We start from the raw sequence: 13,827 nt of genomic DNA, 5'->3' as shown, positions 1-13,827 counted from the left end.
CCCACCGTACCTTCTCCGCTATGCAACCTGGTTTTCGTGCTGGTCATGGGTGCACCTCTGCCCCGCTCAAGGTCCTAAACAATATCATAACCGCCATCGATAAAAGACAGTACTGTGGAGCCGTCTTCATCGACCTGGCCAAGGCTTTCGACTCTATCAATCACCATCTTATCGGCAGACTCAACAGCCTTGGTTTCTCTAATGACTGCCTCGCCTGGTTCACTAACTACTTCTCTGATAGAGTTCAGTGTGTCAAATCGGAGGGTCTGTTGTCTGGACCTCTGGCAGTCTCTATGGGGCCACAGGGTTCAATTCTCGGGACGACTCTTTCCTCTGTATATATCAATGATGTCGCTCTTGCTGCTAATGATTCTATGATCCACCTCTACGCAGACGACACCATTCTGTATACATCTGGCCCTTCTTTGCACACTGTGTTAACAAACCTCCAAACAACTGTGACCTGTATGCTCTCGTTGGCTGGTCCTCGCTCTATATTCGTCGCCAAACCCATTGGCTCCAGGTCATCTTTAAGTCTTTGCTAGATATAGCTCCGCCATATCTCAGCTCACTGGTCACCATAGCACCCACCCATAGCACGCACTACAGCAGGTCATCCCCAGCTGGTCATCCCCAAAGCCAACACCTCTGTCTGCCTTTCCTTCCAGTTCTCTGCTGCCAATGACCGGAACAAATTGCAAAAATCACTGAAGTTGGAGACATGCAGTGCCTTGCGAAAGTATTCGGCCCCCTTGAACTTTGCGACCTTTTGCCACATTTCAGGCTTCAAACATAAAGATATAAAGCTGTATTTTTTTGTGAAGAATCAACAACAAGTGGGACACAATCATGAAGTGGAACGACATTTATTGGATATTTCAAACTTTTTTAACAAATCAAAAACAGAAAAATTGGGCGTGCAAAATTATTCAGCCCCTTTACTTTCAGTGCAGCAAACTCTCTCCAGAAGTTCAGTGAGGATCTCTGAATGATCCAATGTTGACCTAAATGACTAATGATGATAAATACAATCCACCTGTGTGTAATCAAGTCTCCGTATAAATGCACCTGCACTGTGATAGTCTCAGAGGTCCGTTAAAAGCGCAGAGAGCATCATGAAGAACAAGGAACACACCAGGCAGGTCCGAGATACTGTTGTGAAGAAGTTTAAAGCCGGATTTGGATACAAAAAGATTTCCCAAGCTTTAAACATCCCAAGGAGCACTGTGCAAGCGATAATATTGAAATGGAAGGAGTATCAGACCACCTCAAATCTACCAAGACCTGGCCGTCCCTCTAAACTTTCAGCTCAAACAAGGAGAAGACTGATCAGAGATGCAGCCAAGAGGCCCATGATCACTCTGGATGAACTGCAGAGATCTACAGCTGAGGTGGGAGACTCTGTCCATAGGACAACAATCAGTCGTATATTACACAAATCTGTCCTTTATGGAAGAGTGGCAAGAAGAAAGCCATTTCTTAAAGATATCCATAAAAAGTGTTGTTTAAAGTTTGCCACAAGCCACCTGGGAGACACACCAAACATGTGGAAGAAGGTGCTCTGGTCAGATGAAACCAAAATGGAACTTTTTGGCAACAATGCAAGACGTTATGTTTGGCGTAAAAGCAACACAGCTCATCACCCTGAACACACCATCTCCACTGTCAAACATGGTGGTGGCAGCATCATGGTTTGGGCCTGCTTTTCTTCAGCAGGGACAGGGAAGATGGTTAAAATTGATGGGAAGATGGATGGAGCCAAATACAGGACCATTCTGGAAGAAAACCTGATGGAGTCTGCAAAAGACCTGAGACTGGGACGGAGATTTGTCTTCCAACAAGACAATGATCCAAAACATAAAGCAAAATCTACAATGGAATAGTTCAAAAATAAACATATGCAGGTGTTAGAATGGCCAAGTCAAAGTCAAGACCTGAATCCAATCGAGAATCTGTGGAAAGAACTGAAAACTGCTGTTCACAAATGCTCTCCATCCAACCTCACTGAGCTCGAGCTGTTTTGCAAGGAGGAATGGGAAAAAATTTCAGTCTCTCGATGTGCAAAACTGATAGAGACATACCCCAAGCGACTTACAGCTGTAATCGCAGCAAAAGGTGGCGCTACAAAGTATTAACTTAAGGGGGCTGAATAATTTTGCACGCCCAATTTTTCAGTTTTTGATTTGTTAAAAAAGTTTGAAATATCCAATAAATGTCGTTCCACTTCATGATTGTGTCCCACTTGTTGTTGATCCTTCACAAAAAAATACAGTTTTATATCTTTATGTTTGAAGCCTGAAATGTGGCAAAAGGTCGCAAAGTTCAAGGGGGCCGAATACTTTCCCAAGGCACTGTATATCTCCCTCACTAACTTTAAGCGTCAGCTGTCAGAGAAGCTTACCGATCGCTGCAGCTGTACATAGCCCATCTGTAAATAGCCCATCCGTAAATAGCCCGTCCAACCAACTACCTACCTTATCCCCATATTTGTTTTTGTTTTTCTGATCTTTTGCACACCTGTATTTCTACTTTCACATCCTCATCTGGTCATATATCACTCCAGTGTAAATTTCTAAATTGTAATTACTGTTTATTGCCTTATCTCCTTACTTCATTTGCACACACTGTATACAGATTTTTCTATTGTGTTATTGACTGTAGGTTTGTTTATTCCATGTGTAACTCTGTGTTGTTGTTTTTGTCGCACTCCTTTGCTTTATCTTGGCCAGGTCGCAGTTGTAAATGAGAACTTGTTCTCAACTGGCCTACCTGGTTAAATAAAGGTGAAATAAAGAAATACAATTTAAAAAAATTAAAAGATGTTCAAACATTCATAGATGACGAACATGGTCAACTAATAATCAGAGTGGTTGTTGAGGGTGCAACAGGTCAGCACCTCAGGAGTAAATGTCAGCTGGCTTTTCATAGCCGAGCATTCAGAGGTTCAGACAGCAGGTGTGGTAAAGAGAGACAAAGAGGGAGAGTATCCGGCCATCAGACTGCTGAACAGCCATCCTGTAGTTAGTGAGAGTAGTAAGTAGTATGAGACAAAGATAGACTCACTTACACAAAACACACACAGACACCTTATACACATGCAGTCTCCGAAGACACACACGCATACGCCAATACACAAACACACACAGCCAATGCTGCTGTCCCATGTATGAGACATTATTCTAATATATTTCACTACTGTACATAATTGTATTTTTGTTTGTTTATACACACTGCATATTTATTGAACCTTTATTTATTAACTAAGCAAGTCAGTTAAGAACAAATTCTTATTTACAATGGCGGCCTACACCGGCCAAATCCGGGTGACACTGGGCCAATTGTGTCTGTCGCCCTATGGGACTCCCGATCACGGCCTGTTGTGATACAGCCTGGAATTGAACCAGGGTGTCTGTAGTGACGCCACGAGAACTGAGATGCAGTGCCTTTAACCGCTGTGCCACTCAGGGTCCCATATTTATATACTGGATTCTTATTTATATACTGGATTATATACCGGATTCTTATTAATATACTGTATTCTTCACATAGTTCATTCTAATATTCTACCACTGTACATAATTGCATTTTTGTTACACTGTTTATACACACCGTGTATTTATATACTGGATTCTTGACATAGCTCACTGTAATATTTATACTGCTGTACATATCAATCTTAGTAGGTAGTTTTGGTGTATATTCGCATAGATTGCATTTTGGATAACTGGTACAGTGTTATTTGGGTTTTCAACTGGATTTGCCTGACATTTGTTATTTCTTGATTCTAGTTTTTGATTATTATTTGTGTACTTTTTAAACATTTTTACTAAACTGTAACACAGGAACTAGTAACACATGCATTTCGCTGCACCCGCTATGACATCTGCTAAACTCTGGACGCAACCAATAAGCTTTTATTTGTAGATGCCTTTAGGAGAATATAAACATGAAATCAGTTTTTGTCAAAGTGTAATAAGGCCACTACCATTCACCACCATACCGTGTGTGTGTGTGTGTGTCCATAGGTACAGCGCACTGAAGTCCATGATTCTACAGCAGCTGGAGGGCATCACTGACACTACTGACCGAGTCTGAGGGTGTGTGTGTGTGTGTGTGTGTGTGTGCGTGCGTGTTCACAGGACCATTACACTGTTACAGTGAGAGGAAGTCAAGCAGAATGTTTGAGCACTGAGACCTTTCTTCATGTACAACTACAGTTGAACCATAGCATGTGTAGCTTTTTCTAGTAATGAAAACTACAGACATGATGAAAGCTTTCTACCGTAGTGAATGTAATGTAAACAGCAATAAGAATGCAATACTGCCACATCTTGCATCAATGTTTGTCACTTCGCAAATTAACTGTATTCATAGAATTTGTAACTTTTTTGCTACTGTATTGTCTATGATTGAATACATTCCATTGATCTTGTTGTTTACTATTGTTGGTAAAATACTGATTCCTGTATGTCTTAGAGGTCAAGGTCTTCTAAAACTGAGCTTTCCTCGAAAGGCAACATTTCTGTCAAGGCCAATTTCTAATTTAGCCACTGTAACAGATTATAAGAGAGCTACAGGGCGTGCAGGCTTTTTTCCCCCAGCTCTGCACGTCTAACACACATCTCCAGCACCAGAGTTGGAAACCCTGGCCTAAACTTGTGTTCACATAAGTATGCTGCAGGGTTAGCAGACCTGTAAGGCCCATACTGTATTTTACCACACAGATAAAACACACACACACCTCATTGTTCTCCCACAGAAAGGGGTAGAGTTGTTTCCAGGGTGACTGAAGCAGAGTTAGTATTGTTCTGAGAGTGAGTGACCCTCTCCACCTGTGTGTGTGTGTGTGTGTGTGTGTTAGAGAGAAAGTATTGGCTAGCCCATCAGGGTTATACAGCAGGGGGGTGGGGATAATATATATTTTCACACACACAAACACAAAGCATTTCACTGTATGTAAAAAAGACAGGAGAGTTTTAGTTTGCAATTATATACAGTTGAAAAAATATGACCGTTTGGATTCCCTTTTCAATGGTTCATCACAGATCCGCTATAACGTGTGAAAGACAGAAAATAAAAAAGTGTTGTCATATTTAGCAGCGGCAGCTCGAGGAAGCTGCAGGGTTAACTCCGGTGTAGATGACCTTTGTTCAACCATCCTTATCTTGAGAGATCACATTCTGTTGCAGATTTCACACGGCCCCCCTGTTATAGCGGATCTGGTGAAAAAGCACTTCACTGAAAATGACGGTAATGTATTATTACGCTCCATATTGTTATTATGCTATTTTTCTGCATTTAGTATTAAACAGTAGTGTGGTCTGGTGCCAAATTAACGTTGTATTTGAAGAATATAATAGAATATAGTGAATAGAAGTATCCACATACAGTCACCATATTCAGTGTTTTGGGGAAAGTAGAGTAGTCAGAAATCAACCAGACACATTTAATGATTGATGACTGCGCGATAGGTCTGACATATTGGAATTATCGTCCCACTTCTCCTGACCCCATTGACAGTCTGAGAGAGGAATAAATCTGTCCACAAGGTTTTACTCGGCCCTAAATCGGACCTTTGCCCCTGTCCTAGCTACCACCAAAGATATTTATAACTAACCTTAACTGCTCCTTGTTCTATCTGTGCTACTGTCGTTGCCACCGCCTCTTCTTCTTCTGTCGGATTTATCGGAGGTTAACATCCAACGTTATGGTGCATTACTGCAACCTACTGTAATGGAGTGGCCCCCAACTCCTAGCTTAAAAATGGACCAACAGAAGTATAAAGAGGTGTTCCTGCAGATGCAGAAATTCCCACATGCAGGAATTGTGCCTGTTATCATAGAGATAGATGACTCATCGTGGATTTAACCAGTTTCAACATGGACATTGCAATTGAGGGCTTCCGCCATTTTAAAGTTGTCAACTGGGTGGGATTCCTAAGAGTTGGGAGCAATCAGCAAATGAAGAAGAAGAAGAAGTCTTTCTTTAAAATGGAGATAGTCTCAATGGCGCTTCCCATTCTGTCACAGGTTCTATAATGGCACAGCTACAAAGATGAGTCCTCTCAATGACATAGTAAAAAAATCCTATAGGATTATAATTTTAAAAATCCTATCAGATTTTGGAACCTTTCCTATAGGATTTGATCCTATCCTATAGGATAGAACCTACCCTATACAATTGATCTAGAATAGGACTGGTTCCGAAATCTGATAGGATTTTCTCTTGGATACTAATAAGATGTTTTAATTGGAATCCCATAGGATTTTTGGACTAGGGTAAAAAAATTTAAAAAAGTATGGAGATTGGAGTTGTTTTGACTGGGCAGATGTAAGTACAGATCAGGAGACCGATATAGAGAGGGGTACAGAAAGTGGTTAACGGCACACACGGGTGGTACAGGGTTACATTTTCCTCACCTTGTCCCAACATAAAGAGGGTAAAGGGAACATTCCATTTTTTTGTAGGCATAGCTCACTATTATACACTGCTCAAAATAAAGGGAACACTTAAACAACACAATGTAACTCCAAGTCAATCACACTTCTGTGAAATCAAACTGTCCACTTAGGAAGCAACACTGATTGACAATAAATTGCTGTTGTGCAAATGGAATAGACAACAGGTGGAAATAATAAGCAATTAGCAAGACACCCCCAATAAAGGAGTGGTTCTGCAGGTGATAACCACAGACCACTTCTCAGTTCCTATGCTTCCTGGCTGATGTTTTGGTCACTTTTGAATGCTGGCGGTGCTTTCACTCTAGTGGTAGCATGAGACGGAGTCTACAACCCACACAAGTGGCTCAGGTAGTGCAGCTCATCCAGGATGGCACATCAATGCGAGCTGTGGCAAGAAGGTTTGCTGTGTCTGTCAGCGTAGTGTCCAGAGCATGGAGGGGCTACATGGAGACAGGCCAGTACATCAGGAGACGTGGAGGAGGCCGTAGGAGGGCAACAACCCAGCAGCAGGACCGCTACCTCCGCCTTTGTGCAAGGATTAGCAGGAGGAGCACTGCCAGAGCCCTGCAAAATTACCTCCAGCAGGCCACAAATGTGCATGTGTCTGCTCAAACGGTCAGAAACAGACTCCATGAGGGTGGTATGAGGGCCCGACGTCCACAGGTGGGGGTTGTGCTTACAGCCCAACACCGTGCAGGACGTTTGGCATTTGCCAGAGAACACCAAGATTGGCAAATTCGCCACTGGCGCCCTGTGCTCTTCGCAGATGAAAGCAGGTTCACACTGAGCACATGTGACAGACGTGACAGTCTGGAGATGCCGTGGAGAACGTTCTGCTGCCTGCAACATCCTCCAGCATGACCGGTTTGGCAGTGGGTCTGTCATGGTGGGGGGTGGCATTTCTTTGGGGGGACGCACAGCCCTCCATGTGCTTGCCAGAGGTAGCCTGACTGCCATTAGGTACCGAGATGAGATCCTCAGACCCCGTGTGAGACCATATGCTGGTGCGGTTGACCCTGGGTTCCTCCTATTGCCAGATAATGCTAGACCTCATGTGGCTGGAGTGTGTCAGCAGTTCCTGCAAGAGGAAGGCATTGATGCTATGGACTGGCCTGCCCATTCCCCAGACCTGAATCCAATTGAGCACATCTGGGACATCATGTCTCACTCCATCCACCAACGCCACGTTGCACCACAGACTGTCCAGGAGTTGGCGGATGTTTTAGTCCAGGTCTGGGAGGAGATCCCTCAGGAGACCATCCACTACCTCATCAGGAGCATGCCCAGGCGTTGTAGGGAGGTCATACAGGCACGTGGAGGCCACACACACTACTGAGCCTAATTTTGACTTGTTTTAAGGACATTACATCAAAATTGGATCAGCCTGTAGTGTGGTTTTCCACTTTAATTTTGAGTGTGACTCCAAATCCTGACCTCCATGGGTTGATAAATTTGATTTCCATTGATTAATTTTTGTGTGATTTTGTTGTCAGCACATTAAACTATGTAAAGAAAAAAGTATTTAATAAGAATATTTCATTCATTCAGATCTAGGATGTGTTATTTTAGTGTTCCCTTAATTTTTTTGAGCAGTGTATATGAAATGAAAGAAATACTAATATCTTTGTAAAGCTGTACCTAAAAATGTCTGTTCCTTCTAATTTGTATTTGCATATAAGCAATGTAAAGGGGAAAACCTTGAATTCAGACTTGATTCACTCCCATATTGTGGTAGTGATTAAAACATAGATGAATATTTCCGATCAACAAAAATGTGGTAATTCATGTTTGTACTAAAACAAATGAGAACAAACTATAACTGAATACATTTCTGAAAAATAGGATTCTGATTGGGGTGACAAAATCCTACAAGAATAGGATCCAATAGGATGCCTTTTGAATTCCATTAGTAAAAAAAGTTGTCAAATAGGATTCTGATAGAGGTAACACAATTTTATAGGATTGAGAGAATCCTATAGGATCTATTAGGATTACTAAAAGTCGCCTTGTCCTAGAGAGATTTACACAGTTATCAAAACGTCATGCCAGGGTAAGCCTACACAAAACACAGACCTTATTTTAAGTGTTAATAAAATACCCTATGGGACAAATGTATGGTGGAAAAAGGATTGTAACCATTTCCCTGTTTGCTAAAATCCAAAAACATACTTTTTATGTACATTTGACAAAAGGTGGGTTTTAATGAGTTTAGAGTTAGTTGGTAAGGCAATTCAAAATATACTTTGAATTTATTTTTCCCGTTGCCCATTTTCCAATTTTGTATCACAAACTGTAATGGATTTATACTATAGTTCAGTTTGAGGAGTTAATGAAACATTATTGGATGTTAACCGGTGTTAAACCCCACCGAAGAAGAAGAAAGAGTTTGCTTTAAGTGCCAACGGATAGGGCATGCTCATATAATGGGAACAGAAGGGAGGAGGTTATGTTGTGTAGGATGAGATTAGGGCATACGGGACTGAATTCATCTTTGAAAATGATAGGGAAACATGGTACTGGAATGTGTAATGGCTGTATGGTAGAGGAAACGGTTGTTTTGTGAAATGTATGATGTAGAAAGGGAGAGGTTGTTTAATAGGGTCAGAGAGGTTAGACGGGAGTGGGTGGTATTTTGGGAGGGGGTTATGGGAGTAGTGAGATTTTATTAGAAATTCAGGGTTAGTTAAGAGAGTATAGTGTATGTAGATAGATCGTGCCGGCCTCGCACTCCGGTACAGTAGGTGGCGGTGTATGCACCTGTCAGCTGGTTGTGATTTGCCAATAAAACTTAAAGAAGAAGAAGAACGCATAATGTCACTACGTGCAACGTTTATGGTCATATCACAGCAGTGTGTAGGAGGGAGATTCCAAGATGTGGGAAGGGTGTTGGAGGGCATGGGATAGAGGATTGTGTCGTTTCACCATGTCGTGGTTGAAAGATGACAAGATAATAAACAGTTGGCTGGGTTTTCTGTGCATGGGCAAGACAGAACAGCTATGTCTGGTAAGACGAGGGATGAGGGTGTATATTTCTCAATAACAGCTGGTGCGCAATGTCTAATATTAAGGAAGTTTCGAGGTATTGCTCGCCTGAGGTAGAGTATGTCATGATAAGCTGTAGACCACACTATCTACCAAGAGTTTTCATCTATATTTGAAGTTTTTACAACCACAAACCGATGCTGGCACTAAGACCACACTCAACGAGCTTTATAATGCCATAAGCAAACAAGAAAATGCTCATCCAGAAGAGTCCTAGTGGACTTTAATGCAGGTAAATTTAAATGCAGGCAAACTTAAAAACTTTGACCTAATTTCTACCAGCATGCCACATGTGCAACCAGAGGAAGAAAAAAATCTAGACCACCTTTACTCCACACAGAGACGCATACAAAGCTCTCCCTCGTCATCCATTTGGCAAATCTGACCATAATTCTACCCTCTTGATTCCTGCTTACAAGCAAAAACTAAAGCAGGAAATACCAGTGACTCGCTCAATGCGGAAGTGGTCAGACGACGCAGATGCTACGCTACAGCACTGTTTTGCTAGCACAGCTAGCACAGACTAGAATAGCACTCATGTTGGTAGCCATGAAGTGCTTTGGAATGCTGGTCATGGCTTACATCAACAACATCATCCCGGAAACCCTAGACCCACTCCAATTCGCATACCGCCCCAACAGATCCACAGATCACTCGCACTCCACACTGCCCTTTCCCATCTGGACAAAGGGAAATAACTATGTGAGAATGCTATTCATTGACTACAGCCCAGCGTTCAACACTATAGTGCCTTGACTTCCTGACGGGCCGCCCCCAAGTGTTAATGGTAGGCAACAATGCATCTGCCACGCTGATCCTCAACACGGGTGCCCCTCAGGGGTGGGTGCTTAGTCCCTTCCTGTACTCCCTGCTCACCCATGACTGCATGGCCAAGCACGACCCAACACCATCATTAAGTTAGCTGAAGACACAACAGTGGTACAGTAGGCCTGATCACTGACAACAATGAGACAGCCTATAGGGAGGAGGTCAGAGACCTGGCCGTGTGGTGCCAGGACAACAACCTCTCCCCCAACGTGATTAAGACAAAGGAGCTGATCGTGGACTACAGGAAAAGGCGGGCCGAACAGGCCCCCAGTGTGACTCCCCATCCCGGATCCGGGAGCGTAATCATCGACTGACACTAATTAGCATAACGCAACAGACATAAATCTTCCTAGAAAATCTTCCTATTCATGAAAATCACAAGGGAATATATATATATATTGGAACACAGCTTAGCCTTTTGTTAATCACCCTGTCATCTCAGATTTTCAAAATATGCTTTACAGCCAAAGCTAGACAAGCATTTGTGTGAGTTTATCGATAGCCTAGCATAGCATTATGCCTTGCTAGCAGCAGGCAACCTTGTCACGAAAATCAGAAAAGCAATCAAATTAAATCGTTTACCTTTGATGAACTTCGGATGTTTTCACTCACGACACTCCCAGGTAGATAGCCAAAGTTAATTTTTTCGCAAAATATTATTTTTGTAGGCGAAATAGCTCTGTTTGTTCTTCACGTTTGGCTGAGAAATCGCCCGGAAATTGCAGTCATGAAAACGGCGAAAAATATATCTATTCGATAATATATCCGTCGGGACAATTTGTTTTTCAGTAGGACCGATTGGAGTAATGGCTACCTCTGTATTTTACACGAGAGTCACCCTGGGAGCCATCAGGTGACCACTTACGCAATGTAGCCGCCTACAGCTATTCTTCAACATAAATGTGTAAAACTACGTCACAATGTTGTCGACACCTTGGGGAATACGTAGAAAGCGTAAGCTGGTTGATAGCACATTCACAGCTCAATAGGGACTCATTGGAACGCAGCACTTTCAAAACCTGGGGCACTTCCGGATTGGATTTTTCTCAGGCTTTCCTCTGCAACATCAGTTCTGTTATACCGGGAATGTTTTTTTTCCAAAAATGAAAATACTGCCCCTAGAGTCGCAACAGGTTTTAACATCGACGGGGCTGTAGTGGAGCGGGTCAAGAGTTTCAAGTTCCTTGGGGTCCACATTACCAACAAACTATCATGGTCCAAACACACCAAGACAGTTGTGAAGAGGGCACGACAACACCTTTTCCCCCTCAAGAGACTGAAAAGATTTGGCATGGGTCCTCAAGAAGTTCAACAGCTGCACCATCGAACATCCTGACCGGTTGCATCGTTGCCTGGTATGGCAACTTCTCGGCATCTGACCGTAATGTGCTTACAGAGGGTAGTGCGTATGGCCCAGTACATCACTGGGGCCAAGCTTCCTGCCATCCAGAACCTATATACTAGGCGGTGTCAGAGGATGGCCCAAAAAACCAGTCACCCAAGTCAAAGACTGTTCTCTCTGCTACCGCACGGCAAGCAGTACCGGAGCGCCAAGTCTATGTCCAAAAGCCTCCTTAACAGCTTCTACCCCCAAGCTATAAGACTGCTGAACAATTAATCAAATGGCTACCTGTTTATTATCTATGCATAGTCACTTTACCCCTATCTACATGTACAAATTACCTCTACTAACCTGTACCCCCACACATTGACTCAGTACCGGTACCCCCTGTATATCGCCTCATTATTGTTATTTTATTGTTACTTTTTATTTAATTTTTTACTTTAGTTTATTGAGTAAATATTTTCTTAACTCAATTTATTGAACTGCATTATTGCTTAAGGGCTTGTAAGTAAGCATTTCACGGTAAGGTCTGCACCTGTTGTATTCGGCGCATGTGACAAATAAAATTTGATTTGACAGAGACAAAAAGGACTGACATTTATTCTAAGTAAAGAGGAAAGTCGGGACAGGGAGGACAGAAGGAAGAGACAGAAGAGAGGAGGCTATTTGTTTTTTACAAGATTAAGGGTGGGACACAGCCAGTTGAATAAGACTTTAAATGTGAAAGGAAAAGCATCCAACAGGAAAGTGGGATTATTGTCAGGAAACCGGGACAGTGGAGCATGTACTGAAACAGTGTGGGTAGTATGAGAGGGAAGAAGAGAGGCTGAGATCCAGTATGAGGGAGAAGGGGATACAGGCAATGACTTTAAAGAGTATACTGAGTAGAACGTAATTAGATACAGCCTCAAAAATGTTGTTGTCTTTTTTAGAGAAAAGGGGCTGGAAGGTAGGATTTAGTTTCTCCTTGTCTCTGGCCCACACCCCCGTACAGTAGATGGCGGTAATGCATCATAACGTTGGATGCCAACAGCCCCACCGAAGAAGAAGCAACAACCCTCTTAGGAAGCTCTTCTGCCAGATAGCTGTACTGCTAGATCGAGTAGAGAGTAGCTGTAATGGATGCGGAAGATGGCGTAAACTGAGGTTTTGTTTGAAACTGCTAGTGAGTCGAGTGAAGCTAATCGTACAGAAGGTGAGAATGAGTGGGTTACTGTGGCGAAGAAAAAGGGAAACGAGAAGTAAAGCTATGTTGGAAAATAGGAAGGTTAGGGTTTTGGATAAATGCTACTTGGGAAATCCGTTTAACGTCTCCATGAAAATCTGGAATGTGTTGGAAGAAAGTGTGGAGTCGGTGAGAGTCACGAAGTGGTCTTATTTAGATTTGTTTGTGTGTCTGCAGAGAAGAAGAATTGTGTGTTAAGACTGAAAAAGATATCGGAGTGGAATGTTTCCTGCATGGATTTTCGTAGCAGGGTGCCTATCAAGGGGGTTATTTCTGGGGTGGCGCAATAAATAAAGGTAGAGGATGTAACTGAAGACATCGATGGAGTGGTTGGTGCACATCGATTGTGTTAGTGTTTAAATACTGGAGAGTTGAGAACAAATCACGGACGCTGGACAGAGTGGATTTCAGTTGTAACAAAAGACAGTTTTAATGAGTCAAAGATATCTTGTCCCGCAGTTTTACATGCACGGATCTAGTTCATATAACTCGGCAATGAGTCAGGTGAAAAAGAGGCCTTATACAAAGGGTTGGAGGCGGGCCTTGCTCTAGCCAGAGTGGGCCCCATTGGTGCACAGCAAAGTCCTTTGCTCTTGGCCCCCGACCAGTAGGGGGGGTGAGATGTGTTTATACTAGGAGATGTTTGTGTCAGGGGTTCGTGAGGTAGAGGGGCAGTTTTTATGGCTGGGTGTATGTGTTCATGCGATGGAATGTCTTTGTTTCCTGGGGTCGGGAGACAACAAAGCTGAGGGGATAGTGTTAGGGGGTAGTTTTATTGCTGGCTGTGTGAGCTAGTTCCTGTTTTAGCAAGGGTACGTAAGATGACTTGAGTCAGGCGGTTTGGCTTGGCGCTGTATAATATATGAGCTATGTGTATGAATGTTTACATATATATATATATATATATATATATGACAAATCCCCCT

At 42.8% G+C, this 13,827-nt stretch overlaps 1 protein-coding gene across 1 annotated transcript in view; it reads left to right on the top strand.

Moving 5' to 3' along the window:
• rassf4a (Ras association domain family member 4a) overlaps positions 1 to 5,008 on the top strand; it is a 68,484-nt gene extending 63,476 nt beyond the window's left edge. Inside the window, exon 11 of the mRNA XM_021606291.2 lies at positions 4,026 to 5,008. Within this exon, the coding sequence (XP_021461966.1) occupies positions 4,026 to 4,095 (70 nt within the window). The 3' untranslated portion in view covers positions 4,096 to 5,008. The remainder of the gene's footprint in view (positions 1 to 4,025) is intronic.
• Positions 5,009 to 13,827: the final 8,819 nt, after the last annotated feature.

The sequence above is a fragment of the Oncorhynchus mykiss genome, chromosome 1, assembly GCF_013265735.2.
Source record: "Oncorhynchus mykiss isolate Arlee chromosome 1, USDA_OmykA_1.1, whole genome shotgun sequence".
Lineage (NCBI taxonomy): Eukaryota > Metazoa > Chordata > Actinopteri > Salmoniformes > Salmonidae > Oncorhynchus > Oncorhynchus mykiss.
Note: the sequence above shows the minus strand (reverse complement) of the source record. Positions and strands in the feature narration are given on the sequence as shown.